Source organism: Ostrea edulis, chromosome 6 (assembly GCF_947568905.1).
Source record: "Ostrea edulis chromosome 6, xbOstEdul1.1, whole genome shotgun sequence".
NCBI lineage: Eukaryota > Metazoa > Mollusca > Bivalvia > Ostreida > Ostreidae > Ostrea > Ostrea edulis.
In genome coordinates, this window is record NC_079169.1 from 65,679,386 (window position 1) to 65,695,751 (window position 16,366).

Consider the following 16,366-nt stretch of genomic DNA (forward strand, 5'->3'; position numbering starts at 1 on the left):
GGCTTTCATTTGTACTAAAACTAGGGTTGTGACCCTTTAACAAGGGGAGATGATTAGGAAAATGCAAACAAAAGTAGTGGTTGCTTAAAGATCTTCTCAAGAACCACTGGGCAAATTATCACCAAACTTATGCATAAGAATGAGGATAGGTTGTAGATAAAAAAATGTTCAAGCATCATACTGGGGCAAAGGGTGTGGTCTCAAGGTCCCTTCAAAGTTGACCTTAAATTTTGTTTTGTTAAAACTTTGATATTTTGCTTAGTATAAGGACTAGGATCATCAAATTTTGTCAGTTGATGCATCTTAGGACCTAATATTATGTTGTCTCAAAAGTAGGTCATGGTGACCTACTTTTTTAATTTCGCAGGTAATTATTATTGAATGGATTTTGATACATATCTTGGACACTTGAACCTATGATCACCAAAAGTTGTCAGTTGATGGATCATGGGACCTTGAACTGCGTCATGTAAAAAGTAGGTCACCATGACCTACTTTCTGAATTTGATGGCTAATCATTTATGAATACATTTTAGGTTGTTATTTCAGAGACCGAGAGGTTTAGAATCGTCAAACCTTGGAAGTTGATGCACCTAGAGGCCTCAAAACATTTATTAAAAAAGTAGGTCACAGTGACCTACTTTTTGAATTTTGCAGACATTCAAATTTCATATTTTCAATTTTAGATGCATATTTTGGACACTATGAAAGCTAGGATCATCAAACTTTGTCAGTTGATGCATGTTGAGTCTTCAGAGTGTGTTGATTAAAAAGTAGGTCACCGTGACCTATTTTTGGATTTTGACGGCTATATTTTAATATTTCAGATACTATTTGACTTAAAATCATCAAACTTTGTCAGTTGATGGGTCTTGAGTCTTCAGAGTGTGTCGAGGAAAAAGTAGGTCACTGTGACCTACTTTTGGAATTTGACGTTTATATCTGAATATTTCAGATGCTATTTGACTTCAATTACCAAACTTTGTCAGTTGATGCATCTTGAGTCTTTGGAGTGTGTCGACCAAAAAGTAGGTCACTGGCCTTCTTTTGGAATTTGACGGCTATATTTGAATAATATTTTACTTATCAGTTGATGCATCTTGATTCTTCAGTGTGTCGACCAAAAGTAGGTCACCGTGACCTACTTTTGGACAGTTACATTGAAATTTTCAGGTACTATTTGACTTAACATCACCAAACTTTGTTAATTGATGAATCTTGGTTAGTGAGAATTTTTGCCTGTTCTACAATGTATCAGAAGAGCGATTCTAGGCCCATGGGCCTGTTGTATTTCAAATATAAGGAATCATTGTCTAGTGTATTGGGTACGAGAGCGGTTTTACTACACTCTATAATGCAAAATGTGATAATTTAACGCATAACGGTTTTGCCGTTTGGCAGATTGTCACGTTTTCTATTGTAGTAGATCGCCTCGCGTATCAAAGTAGACATTCCTTAGATGACATCAATGTTTAGCGTTTTACTTACTTGAGAACGTTTTTGCAGAAGTGCCACAAATGTTGATCTCTTGTATGACACTCAAGGCCGGGGCCAACGCCTACTGTGACCTCCGTTTTACAAGGTCATGCACATGGTCAGAAAAACCAATGATTTGCTTCAATTGCCGAGCGTTTGGCAAGGGAACAGTTGCTTTTTTTTTAATACGTCCCATTCTTCACTCGCGTAAAGACGTCACCAGCTTTAGGTGAAGTAACACAAATTTTGACCTATGTATGGGTCTCGAAGCATTGAGGGTTTTTTGTGCTAATGCCTACAGTGACACAGAACGATCGTTAGGTTTGGCGTGGACATAGTCGGGACCTGGAATGGTATATGTGTGTAGCCTGCTCCAGAATTGTTTGTTTTTTTCATGAATTTATAATCCGCTTAGTAATAAGATTACCATTTGGAAACGTAAATACATTACCTATAAGTACAATGGTTTGAGGGTCTTTTGATGCAAATAAGTCGATTTAAGCACGTGGTCAATAACCACGTGATAACTTGAGTCGTTAGCATCTTGACCCCTCCCTCAAACACTCGATTTATTTCTCATATGCATCGTATAGCGAAAATGCTTTTTTTTTTCACTATTCAAAATCTGGCACATAAACTGGGTGCTTGGTTTTACAAATGCAATGTGAATTACATAATTTCTGGATCACGGTCAGTTTACAGGATATATCGTTCATATAGATATTTGAATATTCTTGACTATGGCTACCTAGCAAATAACAGGAATAATTATATATAGCTCCTGCAAAGAAATTTAGATGGTACATGTGGATGTTTATTGAAATATCCTTCCCTGTTTGTCTTTTGACCTTCCGTTCTACTTTGTAACTGGGTCATAACTTAGTAAGAGGGGAGAGTGCTATATTTAGATGACCAGGTAATGTGTTAATTTCCTGATTTAAGGTCATTTTGGAAATCTTACGGTCCCTTGTATAAAAGGAATAAATTTTATCTGGTCCAAAACACTATTGTAGAAATATTGGAGATCATGCCTGATACAAAGATCGGATGAACGTCAAAACTCAAGAGTGCGTTCGAGGTCGCCGTTCCCGTTGTTTTCGTGCTCCGTTCTTAGAGTCACGAACGACGAGAACATGTGCGCACGAACGTGTTCTTTGTTCTTCGACCACACTACCTACGGAGGTGGTGTGAGTTCTTGCATCTCGAACCCGTTCTCGGGTTGATTACTCGGTGTTTGGGATCGACAGGAATTTGTACTCGTACGAAGAACGGCGATCTCGAACGCACTCCAGGTCAGGATTGAACCACATTGCAATGTAGACTTTCAAAATCTCAGGAAGGAACAAAAGATGAGATTTTTCAAAGTATGAAAGAATGTTGTGTAATTTGAGTGTTCACCTGATCGGTCGTGTGTGACCTGTAGACCTTGGATGCTTACTCCTCCGAGACCCCTTATCCCACCTCTGGTATGTCCAGGGGTCCCTCTCTTAATTTGTATTTCTTATAGGAGTTATGAATTTGATCGCTTCGTTATCTTCACCTTTTCTACTTGAATACACTCAAAATGTTTTTTACAATTGATAATTTGAATATTTTTTACCTTATCTTATATGAAATGGGTACATTTAACCTCAGAGAACCACATATTGTCTGACGCTATCCACCCTGACATGGTTCAAACTTGCATACAAGATACACCGGTCAACAGGGGATTCCTACTCCTTCTAGGCGCCTGATCCCCCTCTGGTGTTTCCAGGGGTCCGTGGGCTTTCCTGCTCTCAGTTTAGCATTCTTTGTAGGATTAATTAGATTGATAACTGTTAGTTATCTTCTCTCCAGGTTAGAATAGGTCCTGAAGTTCCCCTTGTTTTTCGTTCAAGAGACGAAAAAATGGGACAGTCCTTCGGATGAACAAAAACCGAGGCCCCGTGTCAGAGCAGGTGTGACATGATAAAGATCCTCCCTGCTTAAAGGCCGCATGAGTCGATCATAGATCTAACTTTTGCAGCCCTTCACCGACAATGGTGACGTCTTCATGTGGGTGACAAATTCTCCAGCGCGACGTAAAACAATATACAACCAGCTAACCAACCAATCATTGTAAGCACAATGGGAAACAATTTGTGTTAACTTAATCTACATGAAAATGCTTTTGTATTCATCTGACACACTTTGGCGTTCCAGGGAAGATTGTAAGTGGTTTCCCTACATATTTCTATGGAAGCTTTAGCCACCATTTGGGGCCTCAGACAACGGGCTATCATTTGAACTTATTTTCTTTATATGATGGTCCCTCTGCCTAATGTTTACTCTAAATCCAGTGGTTCAATATTATTTTTGACTAAGTCCGCCTTATTTTCACTATTTCCCGATTATCTTCCTTAAGAAGGGAATTATCCTATATCTAAAGAAAAGGAAAAGGCAACAAATTGTTTTGTCCAAAGTGATGAAATTAGTCCATTAGTATTGTGAAATGCTTGCGACGACGATGTCATGCATGACAATGACAGACACTCGACTGAACTAAATAAAAAATGCACAACGGAACCAAAAACAATTTCAATTTAACCATGACTTCCGTTGACCACAGATCGAGTCTGGTTTTGTTTAAATTGAGAACAGCAAGACATGATAATATATCGTCATTTATTATTGAAAGGATTCTTGGTGCTATCAATATAACGCCAATCGTTAACATCAAAACAAATGAATTATTAAAAGTTTGATATTTAAACTATCATAAAAAGATAAAGAGATATTCAATAACAATGTGAAGTGTGCACTTTATGCTATATTTGGGTATTATTTCTAACGAGTGCTGTATTTTAACGCCGTTGTTTTTTCAAACTCTTGCATGATTAATACCATATTCCAATAAATTGTGAAACTTCATATATTGTGAATAAATGTATCATTTATAACATTCTCAAACGGTGCCCTGTAAGAGTAAACATCGTAATCCTAAAATCAATGTAGCATAAATTAATAAATTCCATCATTCCATTTGAAACAGGACTACTATTTAAAATTTAATATCTTTAACGTTGGTGGCATTGATTAGAAGTATAAAACCAAAATACGTTCTTTTGATATTGTGTGTGAAGATGCATTAAATGGCAAACTTGATGAATTAAACTCTGTGAAACAACGAGTAAAATGTTTAAAATAAGTATTAACACACTTTGCTATATGTTGTATAGTCTTTTGTGCGTAAATATAACAATTAAACTACCCGAAACACCAGCTATCCTGATACACGCTGGGATATACAGTAACCTTGGACTTTCCTGATAGGACGGAGTGAGAGGTTACTGAAATCAAACTATCAAATTCCCCATCAATTAAAACATACTCTTTGCATTCAGAATTTCATATTATGTTCAACTTTATTTGTCTGTTGGCTGTTGTTTTGCCCTTATCGCCTACATGTAGAACAGGTCCACATTTGACGCTGATATGCTGGACAATCGCGAAATACTATGACAAGTCTCGTTTGAGTCCATATTGACTCCAGGCGATTCTTGCTGGTCTTCAACAATATACTTTTCAATAAATACGTCATCCATGGGCGGATCCAATTTGAAGGAAGGGATTGGTGTGTCATTTAACAGCAATGAGCGCTGATCTTCGTCTTGGGCGTATTTTCTTTTCACATGCTGCAAAAACATAAGTAATTCATTATTACAATGATAATGAAACAAACTTCCAGTACAATGACAATTAGGAATGGACTTCTCTTTAATGAAAACACGAACTTTTGATCCAGTATTTCCGTACACTGTCACTATGTCTCGAATCAGCCCCATGACGTTTGCAGCATTGATTTCTTCATTTGTTCGTTGTGCACATCTCTCTTTTAAAAGATATGAAATTAGAAAATAGGCTAAATATTATTTTAGGGGGATGAATATCTCTTTAAGAACAAGTACTAAACACAGAACGGCACCTGTTCAACTTACCTTTCGTTTCTTTATTATTCCTTGGTTTGTAGAAAAGATTTAGAAAGTTTCTGAACGACTTCTTTACAATCTGTACCATTCCTGTAGCGGCAGCAGTCTCGGCTGTCTCCGCTCTGACGGCTGAGATGCTTGTGTTCAGGATTGACATGAATATCGTCAGCATGATCATGATCACAAACAGAACGTACGTTGTGTAAAAGAACTGGGCGGCTAAAGGTGCAGCAACAACCACGGGATCGAGCTTATTTCTACCAATGAATGTGTTAGCCAGAGTCCCACATGTGTCATATATAGACTTATAAGCTTCTAATTTTGAGCCGAAAAGAAGGTATGCACATAATACGAATGCAACGAATATTATCACAAAGACGATACCAAATGCAAATAGATCCCGTCCGGCTTTAGTCAGAACAGCTATGACTTCCGTGAATCTTTTGTTGTATCCTAATATTTTCAAGATTTGTATGGTAGATACAAATAAAACAATAGCGAATAATACATTGAACACATTATCCCACATGACAATATGTCCATAGTTTATGAAACGGTTGGCACCAGAAAGTTTGTCCTCATAAAACATGTCCATTGCCTTGTTGGTGTACTTCATCCTTAGTACAAACGTCACCAGACAGGAGCAGGCGAACAGAGTGCACATACAGTCCACGGCATTCCAAGGTTCTCTCACAAACCTCAGAAAACCCTCCTTTTTAAAGTGCCAAAGTATTTTGAAAAGCAGAAAAATGTAATAAAACAGAAAGATCATATAATACACAACAAGGCTGAAGTTCAGTGACGATAATCGCAGAACAGGTTTAAAGGCTTGTGTATCGGTCCATGTGAAAGAGCTTCCGATCTCCGAAAATTCCACCAGGAACACGGCATATACAAACAGATTCACGTTAGGGTTGTATATTGTAAACTCCAGAAAAACTGCACGTGTGTTTCTATTGATCCAATCGTTTTGAACTAGCTCCTCTAGTAGTAAGTAGGCATTATCTCTGTTTTTCACAAACTTTAGAATATACCCCCCTCCGCTGTATGCATTGTACTCGCCCATTCTTGAGAATCCCCAGATGTCGCTGGCGTCTATGTATTGCCACGCATCGGCCGTGTAGTACCTACTTTTGTACCCTTCACTTCCGCAAATTGTTTCATCGTAAGGATTCCAACCCAGACAATACGAACTTTGATCCTCATCCGTTTCAGAGTAGGTGTTCACACAAGGGTAAGCCCATGCAATGTCGGTATAAATACACGTCCCTAAAAATATCAGACGAATACATGTGACAAGATTGCTGTATTCCAATATTGAAACTCATTATTTTTTTTTGGAAAAACTGTTCCAATCAGGCTTACAATGAAAGATTGTTTGGGAACTTATTTAATTTCTAGAGCTAAAATGTAATAACCAACACTTTTTACTAATTCTTCAAAAAAGAGTGTATAAAGTTATATCAATACAAAATTGTCAAGATTGCCGAGATAAGTAATGATTGTATATAGTGTATGTCGTGGACGCGGAAAACACATTATGTTTAGAAGAACATAAAGTGACGTCACTGATCTCATGATTTTGTGAATACCGGTATGCATATTCATAAACAAAACGGTAGATATATCTAAAAAGAAAACTCTTACCATGTTTCATTCTAACTTGGCGTAAACGTGCTGGTCCAACACGGATACTCGCCATATCCTTAAACCACTGCCTGTCCAAAACTGACAAGGGCTCATGTGCATAGCTTTCATTGGGATAATATATTGGAATAAATGCTTCTTTCATCCAATTAAAGAAGTCATTTCTGCCTTTTAACTGAAACAATGAAAGGTGAAGATAACGAATAGTGATCAATATCATAACTCCTATAAGGAATACAAAATTAAAGAGTTGGGACAACACGGACCCCTGGATATACCAGAGGTGGTATCAGGTGGCTAGGAGGAGCAAGCTTTACCTGTCGACCGGTCACACCCGCCCTGAGCCCTGTGACTTGATCAATGTATTATCATAATTATAAATAGCACATCACATCAGGATATAGGGCTCATGGCGGGTGTGACCGGTCGACAGGGGATGCTTACTTTTCCTAGGCACCTGCTCCCACCTCTCGTGTGTCCAAGGGACCGTGTTTGCCAAACTATCTATTTTGTATTGATCATAGGAGTTATGAAATTGATCACTGTTCGTTATCTTCATCTATTATCGTAAATTGATTATGTATTGCGTATCAACAATTATTTATTTCAACACAAATACTTATTTGTTAAAGTTGTTATCAATGTAAACAATACATTATTGACTAACGTAATAAAATAATTTAAGGGTTAATTTACAGCAAAAAATCCTTTATTCGCTGAGAGTAAATAACTGTCAAGGCTTTGCTTCATGTTGAAAGATCGTTGGTCCCGCTGCATAAAGCTGATTCCATATATTGCGATGATGTATATTATGAACAAGATCAGATTCCTCAGCGCCGTTTTAGCTTGGGATTCCTCTCGACATTTTTTCCTCAAATCGTTTATTTCCTCTTTGGAAAATATATCATGTTCTGGTAAAACGTAGTTCGTTAAATCTGAAAAAAGCATGCATAGATTTATAGATATATTTCATCAAAAGAGAGATATGGCCAATATCGTTTCACTTTATTTGTCCCCATTGTATTTTTTCTTTGAAGTCCATGGCATACAAATGGCGTCATTTATCAAGTTTAATGAAAATTTTGTTTTATGAACTTTCTATAACATGAATATGAAGCTTGTGTTTGGTGTTTTCTGGAAGACAAAAAGCCATAAAAATAAGAAAAATTACAGGAAAATGTTATTTTGATCAAATTGAGCACAGTAACTTTCATGAAGATTGTTACTCTAACTGCACTTTACATTGAAATAAAAAGACGACTGCGGATTTTGATGGGAGAAATATAGTACTTATGATATGTAGTCCTTTGACACCCGCAGATCATGATAACATTCTAAATTCACATATACATGTATATGTAATTAAATAATTCTTTGTATATATACCTGAAAGTCTTGTTTCTTGATTCACGCCATTCTGTACAGCCATTGACCGCAATTTTGTAAGGTCTACTGTGGGTGTGTCTTCTTGCATCACATTTTTCAAAATTGTTGTCAAAATCATGGCTAAAAATATCACCTTTACAGGATCGACAACTATTAACGATTCCAGAAAAGAAAAAGCAAAAGACGAAAGCCATTCTTCTGATTTAGCTTTGCCCCATTCCATACTATACAGAACAAGGAAAAAACTTGACGAAACGATAGCCAGACCAACAACGATCCATGCTAAATAGTACACCCAGTGGGGTAGTTTGTCCCGTTTTTCATTAAAAACCCCGCCATCGATTTGAGAGGTAGAACCAATGGATTGGTTGCTATGTTCCTTCGCACTGTTCTTTGAATTACCGATGCTGTATGCGGCCAATTTATTGCTGCTTATATGTCTAAAAACAAAGGCTGCAAAAATGATTGGTGGAGTAGAGATCAAGATTCCAATGCAAGAAACATAAAACGAGGCAAATGAAAATCTAAATATTCCAAGGGTCACTTGATCAACATTTTCGATTTCTTCGGATGATTGAAAAAACATAGCATTTGAAATCATGATAAGACACAATAGCGCCAATAAGCATGACAATCGTTGAACTCGCGTGAATTTGCTTGGTTGAGGACGCATGAGTAGCGACAACCACAGGTGATGCTCTGTCACTTGGGTTTGGGTTTCGTCGGAAAGTCGAGTGTTAAAGGAAGCAGTATCTGGTGTTGAAACAGGAATGATCCGATCCAACATGCAGTCGTCTTGATCGACAGCCAACCATTTGTTACAATGGAACGGATACCTAAAAGAGATTGGTTAATCACATCAGATGATCTCCGCAGCAATGTTCACGTCTGTTAACACATACATGTGTAACTGATAAACGATGGTATCCAACGTATTGTTGGAGAAGATTTAATATGCTACTTATCTTTTTCTATGAACTACGTAATACCTTTCTTTCGTTTGTAAGTCGTCGATCGTAATCTTGTTCAAAAACCAACTTTTGAGACCAGATGGACCCGAGTTGTCGTGCCAAACTCGGATGTATTTCAATTCTCCCAGGGGTTCACTTGTTCCAAAGAAAAAGGAGTTCACGCTTGAAGTTGAAAATCCCTGTGTTAAAACATTGTAAATTTATGATAGTTATCAACTCATGTCTTAAATTCATTAATAAGTGATTATATGTTAGCATGATTTCTTATTCACTAAAATATTGTCCAACATCACTACACAACACAGGCGTTTCAACAAAAACAGAATATGCACCTGAAATCTTAAGTGTCGTCTTTCCACAGTATGATATGGTTTGTATCAGTAAACATATATATACCAATATCAATTTGACACAGAATAAATATTCTCTAAGATAATTTTATACTTTCTATAACGAAGCAAAGTATACATCCTTTGTTTATAAATAGTACCTCTTTTATTCCGTCATTCAAGACACGAATCCCTGTGTCACTATAATCACCAGTAAGTACAAAATATACGTTAGATTTGGTGCCGGCTCCTCTCCGCAATCCGGTATACACAGTTATCAAATAGAAATAGCAATGTGCTTTGTTGTGGTCGCTGAGAAAAGCAACTGCCCACTGCAAAATGGTTTTAATTATACAGCTCATTGAAGTTATTGCTACGAACTAGTGATTGTTCTTTGATCTTTACCAAATAGTAATTCAAATTAAAAGCGAACTGATTGTAAAGAACATTTACCCTATCTACATCTTTTTTGTCCTGTTTCCGAAGTATAATAACTAGTATCATATACGAAACGAAGACGCCTATTAGCGTTCCATATACGGAGGCGTTGGAAGCATCAAATTTACCCCACACGGTAAGGAAATTGATGACATTGGGTGGTACATAGAATGAAGACGAGAACGTGTCCCCAACACATCGACAAACAGTGTCATTCAGATCGCTCATTGGCAACACCTGAAGAAAACACAAACTTTAAATCTTAAAATTCGTCGATGTTTTTTTTTTTTTTTAGAAAAGAAATTAATTTGAATTTTGAGAATATATGAGGGAATGAATTGCGACGCTTCACGACAGCATACATGTACTTTATAAAGCGCGTATACGTAATAATATTCATTACAGCTAGTAAAGATATGGAAGGCAAAACAATGGAAATGGAAATATTTCGATCTACATGATGTAAATTGTTACGTATAACATATACTTACATCTGACACATATTTATTAGCTTGGTTATTGTTTTACACCTTATCAGAGAATCTGTCACTCATAATGAGACGACACCAGATGATATGCTTCAAATTTAGACCTATGTATGGCATTTCATATACACGAGTTCTTTATTGTGCATGCTGACTTCCACCGCTTTCATTATTACTACGTAACGTGACAGTCACAACCTATCTCAAACATTTTTGGTTTGAATAGGCTGTAGGACATTGAAATTGGGATTTCGCGTTGCGAGTGTTCTAATTACAAGTTTATTGGACCAGTCTCATTAGATTTGACGCGGCCATAGCTTTAACAGCGGGGCTTGAAATTACGACCCTCGTAACCGAGAATTTGTGAGCTCGAACTCCGTTCGTGCTATGACTGCGTCAAACTGCAAAAATATGTAGCTAATGCTCAGCCAGGCGAAAGTAGAGTAGCAGGTCTTTTCGAATATGATCTAAAACCGGAAATTCCGTATTGTGACAAGCGTTGACACGTTAAAGAACCCTCACTTCTATGGACCTGAGCACCAGGGTTAGGTCTAAATTTGTGCAACTTCATCTATACATAGACCTTGGACAAAAGTATTTGCACGGTAATGACTGACGCAAACGTTAATTTGAAAATCGATATTTTTCTTTCCGGTCTTTTGTTGTGGTGGCACCGGTGTGTGCACTGTTGAAATGTAGGTAAGTAAATAGTCATAACTAACTGTAAAAAAAAGGTATTTGGAGATTTTTAACAATGGGTAGCAAATCATCGTAACTGAGCACTGGTTGTAAAGAAAACATCATTACATTGGTCCAAAAGGGTATAATTTATGGGAAATTATCAGTATGTTAGATATTCCAAAGTCAACAGTTTTCAGTGTCTGGAAAAAATTTTGAAGGCAAGGGGACCTAGAAAATCAACAACGAAGTGGTCGGAGGAGGTCCATTGGTGTTAGAAGTGCGAGTACGCTCACACGACAGGTACGAGTTAATCGCAAGGGGATTTTATCTGATGTCCCAGCAAAATTTAATGAAAGTAATGATCTGCATGTATCTAAGAAAACAGTCTGGCGTTGTTTGAGGCAAAATGGTTACAAGAGATGCGTTTGTAAGAAAAAAATCTGGGTCCGAAGTGAGAACAGAATTAAGCGGGTAAGATAGTGCATGGAGAAAAGGACATGGTCGGTAAACAGTGAATGGAAAAGGGTTATTTTTTCTGATGAAAGCCAAATCGTGATTGGAACTGATTGCTGGGCATATGTTTTGAGTAAAAGTGACGAAGCTTGGCTGCCTGAATGTTTATCTGCTGGAATAAATAAGAAATTGAGTGTCATGATTTGGGGCTGCATAACATTTAATGGCGTCGGCACAACTTGCAGAGTGGATGGCAAAACCAATTCTCAAAAATACATCGATATTCTAGAAAACAATTTATGGCAGGTTGTTGCCATTTTCCTGGTAGTAATCATTTGCTTATGGATGACAATGCCCCTGTCCATCGGTCTCAAGCCACAAAAAATATAAGAATACTAACCAAATACCCGCACTGGATTGGCCGGCCCAATCCACAGACTTAAACCCCATCGAAAACGTATGGCTTACCATTACAAGAAAACTGCAATCTCGCACACAAACAATAAATGCTGTGCATCAACTCTATGACAATATTTTTTACACTTGAACCTCTTTTACCGTGGAATACATAAACACTTAGTACATGTCGCTACCAGAGTTAAACGGGTACAGAGGGCCAGAAGTTTCACTACAAAATATTAAGGTAAGAACATTTTTGTTTTTAAAAAAAAAAGAGAACAATATTTTCTTCAATAATATGACATCCTTTTTTTCCCATCCACGTGCATTTGTTTCCATTTCTATGCTTAAAAATGAATATTTTGATTACATCAGTACATGTCTGTTGAAATTACGTCGGCCATTATCGTGTGAATACTTTTGTCCAAGGTGACCTGGTCTGTAGTTGGTGAGTGAAAAATTCTCACGTAAGTACGTAAAGCAAACAAACCATTCGATAAAATCGACACAGTGAAATACAGCTATACATGCACATCCGGGTATCAAAGCTCCAAAAATATTACTGCGTGAAGTCGTCGATATGTATTTGTAGGAAATAAAATTTAGTTATAATGGCAAGAATTTACCTGGCACCCATCCATTGTCCAGGAGTTGTTGTTGTTGTCCCACGTCCGACATCCAGTGGTTGTGAATATAACACTAAAGTTTGCTTCTACTGGAATAAAATCCGAAGCATTTCCATTTCCGCCCGCGTTTTCAAGGGGTCCCGTCGTTGGAAGAGGGTCTGCTGCTCGTCTCTTTCTGGATCCCGAGAAATCGTCGGGATCAGGAGCTGACAAATACACAGCGGCTTTTAATGCATTTTGCAACGCGATTGTTTCTTTGACGGTACAAAATTAACCATCTCTGGAAATAGGGGAATCTTATTTCTCCAGCAGTGAGTTTTGTTCCACTATTTTCGCTATGGAAATCACGGATAACAATGGTTTTTGGATATCTCTAGAAATCTAATTGAGTCTTTACAATACATCTACGGTACACCAAAATATTTTCCGTAATTATATTATATATTATGAGATTGATCAGTGTTCGTTATCTTCACCTTTCAAATATTAATAGGGCCAATGTAGCTATTCTAAATGTGGTGATATATGAAATTCAATATTGTGATCAAATAATGAAACTTTGATATGTAACCCCCTTTTCAAAATCAATTCAATTAACTGAACATGCTTGTTTTTATTCCATTCAGTATTGTAATTCTGACTTATTTTCATTAAAAATGAATAAAGTTTGGTAAATGTATACCTTTGAGAGGTTTTATGCCGAGATAGCACAGTCCTTTTCCACATATACCCCCCGGCAGGAAGACTTTGAATCCATATCTAGTCCAATCTCTCACTTTCAATACCTTTTTATAATCATGCACATCTGATGTTGGAAAAGTTGCAGAACTAAAATAGAATGAATATAAGAGCACATTCTCGCTGGACAAATCAAATCCATCGGGTTTTAGGTATATCAGCCCTGCGTCCCCATCATTTACAACGTCAAAAGTAAAATAAATCATTTGTTCCGAGTATCGGGGGTTTATCAGTGGGATGTATTTTTTGAATTGCGGATCGCCCACATTAGGAACCTTTGAGTCCACCCATAAAGTCGGAGGGATTTCCACAACTGGGACAGATGAGGTCACCATCGACGCATTTTCGCCATATATGTAGGGGTTCTTCCGGAAATTAGAAACCTGAATGAAAACATTAATCAACATATATTTCATAGGTACGTTAACTTTGTTTAAAATATATGTACATGCCTTTATTTTCTTCATATCTTTAGTCTTTTTCCTTTGATTCATTTTCAAAATTACCATTGAATTTCACATCAATCTTTGATTATGTCTTAAAATTCTAAAATGACCCTGATATTACATATATCATACCGCTATTGCTATGAAGGGATCATGGTTGTCCGATTCATTTATTCTGTGTACGTCAGAAAAGAACTCATCCGTCATATGTGAGAGATCGTCAAAGGAAAACTTCCTTATCATTATCTCCAAAACGTGTAGACCATTCAAGTAAAGTTTTTCTCCAGTAACAATAATCTTCTTCAGGACGTTTATTAACACAGAAAGGATCCTTTTAATGATCGGGACGTACTTTTCTGCCTACAGAAAATTGTAGGGGAAAAAAGCATATTTCAAAATCGAAACATAAACAATGCAACTAATCATTTTATCTCAGTAAATGAAAGTAAATCAAATAAAACTAAGAAATGGATATTGCATTACCTATATATAACCCTTTTGAATTGAGAAGGGGCATTTTTGTTTGCGTTGTGGAGTGAAATGTACATGTACAGAAACATACAATATACTACGAACTGGAACACATACTATTGTCCTTTGTTGAATCTGCTCTTTTCGCCAATGAGATCGTATTTTATAAAGGAACCCGGTTTGGGTGTCTATCAGTCGGTAGTCTAACGTCACATTGCCTTGATTTTGTCGTAAAAGATTGGTTTCTTGTAGATAGCGTCTGATTCTTTTGATGATTTCCGCTTTTATATCTTCCTCTAAGAGATCCCCAGTGAAGTCCTGCAGAGCTTGGGGTAACATTTTGTTCAAAACATTGTCCAAAACACGATGAAAAACTGAAAGAAATTTTTAACTTCATAAAATTTGAATTGTAGATAGCAAACGCATGTAGAATGTTTACAAATGAATATATATTTTAAAAAGCCTTGCCATGAGAGATAGCTGTTATACTGTCAACAGAGCGTGTCGATAGAGGGCGTCCTCGACTTCCATATTCCAAACAGTCAACCACAGTATCCATGATATCAGAGGTTATGTTCTGTTTTAATCACACCAATCATTACCAATTGTTAAGGTTCTTACATACTTTACAAAAATCAAATTTCATTAAAACCAAAAATTACATAGATCAATTTTTAATGCATGTCACATATACATACAAGTTATGTCAAATTCCTATGACAATTATGTACACGAGTTCTATTAGATGAATGAAAAAATACATTTGTATGTTATTTAGACAAACCACTGCTTCCAATAGCAAGTATGGCTGGTAGCGTGTCAGGGCATCTAAAACGCTAAATATTTGTTGCATATCTGCTAATCTGAATCTGTCGATGGAATTTACACAACCTGGGGTGACGATTCTCTTCATTAGCTTTAGCAGTTTCACGACTTTCTGTTAATTAACAAAAATGCACTATGAAAACTGATTACATACTATTCGTTATGTAAATCTGAAAATGTCTGCATGCGTACGAAACTTACCTGTTGATAATTAAGAAACACTGGACCTCCCCCAGAGTTGTCGATTATTATGGACTCAATACCTGCTTCCACTTCTTTTTCTGTTGTTGTTCTGTCTTTCTGTTGAATTAAAGATTGAAAAAAATGATATGAAGCTGCACTGAGAATATATACGCCGTCTCCATAAAAGCATCATTCCGCGGTCCGACCACCGTTACATGGGTTTAAAAAGATACAAACGCTATGACTCTAATAAAGCTAAAAAGAATAAGCAACAATAACCGCCATCAAGTTATTCAACCAATGGGGATTTTGCATACGTATGGTATGATACATACATAGGGAAATTGTTTGAAGCCGGATGCAACAGCTCCTATTAAATTCAACGTTCGCATCTCATTCCCCGATATATTGTAATGGTTGAACGTTGTATCGAAAGTACTAAAAGAAGACTCAATTGTCGATACATCGTTTACATCTCTAGGCTGAAAGGGTGGTTCTACCTGTAATGTAATTTTTAAAACAGTGATATTATTTTGTTTATATCTTGATTATAATTTCAACTTTCATTTCGCGAATCATTAATTCATTCTTTATATAAGGCAACTGTGGATGACAATATAGGTTCATACCCTTAATTATTTTGATACATTTTTTGTTTTTACATTTTTATTGATTTTGACAAGAAATACATTGTAAAGGGTAACATATCAATTTGATAGTTACTGTTATCTCCATAGAAAATGTCCCGTAATCTCCGTAAATATCAAAAATCCGCACTCTCACTGTCACCAGGTAATCATAAGCTGGATCTCCAGCCTGAATGGGAGCATCCAAAATGCTGCTTTCACCTGTAAAGAAAAGG

At 36.8% G+C, this 16,366-nt stretch overlaps 1 protein-coding gene across 1 annotated transcript in view; it reads right to left on the reverse strand.

The window, feature by feature from the left end:
• Positions 1-4,108: 4,108 nt before the first annotated feature.
• Positions 4,109-16,366, reverse strand: part of LOC125647809 (uncharacterized) — a 54,804-nt gene continuing 42,546 nt past the window's right edge. The window contains exons 9-26 of the mRNA XM_048874630.2: positions 16,228-16,352; positions 15,840-16,004; positions 15,523-15,621; positions 15,281-15,433; positions 14,965-15,073; positions 14,614-14,870; positions 14,158-14,385; positions 13,524-13,962; positions 12,842-13,047; positions 10,213-10,434; positions 9,921-10,091; positions 9,449-9,609; positions 8,460-9,295; positions 7,770-8,008; positions 7,074-7,248; positions 5,436-6,695; positions 5,232-5,329; positions 4,109-5,132 (exon numbers count right to left, since the gene is read on the reverse strand). Coding sequence (XP_048730587.2) covers positions 4,899-5,132; positions 5,232-5,329; positions 5,436-6,695; positions 7,074-7,248; positions 7,770-8,008; positions 8,460-9,295; positions 9,449-9,609; positions 9,921-10,091; positions 10,213-10,434; positions 12,842-13,047; positions 13,524-13,962; positions 14,158-14,385; positions 14,614-14,870; positions 14,965-15,073; positions 15,281-15,433; positions 15,523-15,621; positions 15,840-16,004; positions 16,228-16,352 — 5,177 coding nt within the window. The 3' untranslated portion in view covers positions 4,109-4,898. The remainder of the gene's footprint in view (positions 5,133-5,231; positions 5,330-5,435; positions 6,696-7,073; positions 7,249-7,769; positions 8,009-8,459; positions 9,296-9,448; positions 9,610-9,920; positions 10,092-10,212; positions 10,435-12,841; positions 13,048-13,523; positions 13,963-14,157; positions 14,386-14,613; positions 14,871-14,964; positions 15,074-15,280; positions 15,434-15,522; positions 15,622-15,839; positions 16,005-16,227; positions 16,353-16,366) is intronic.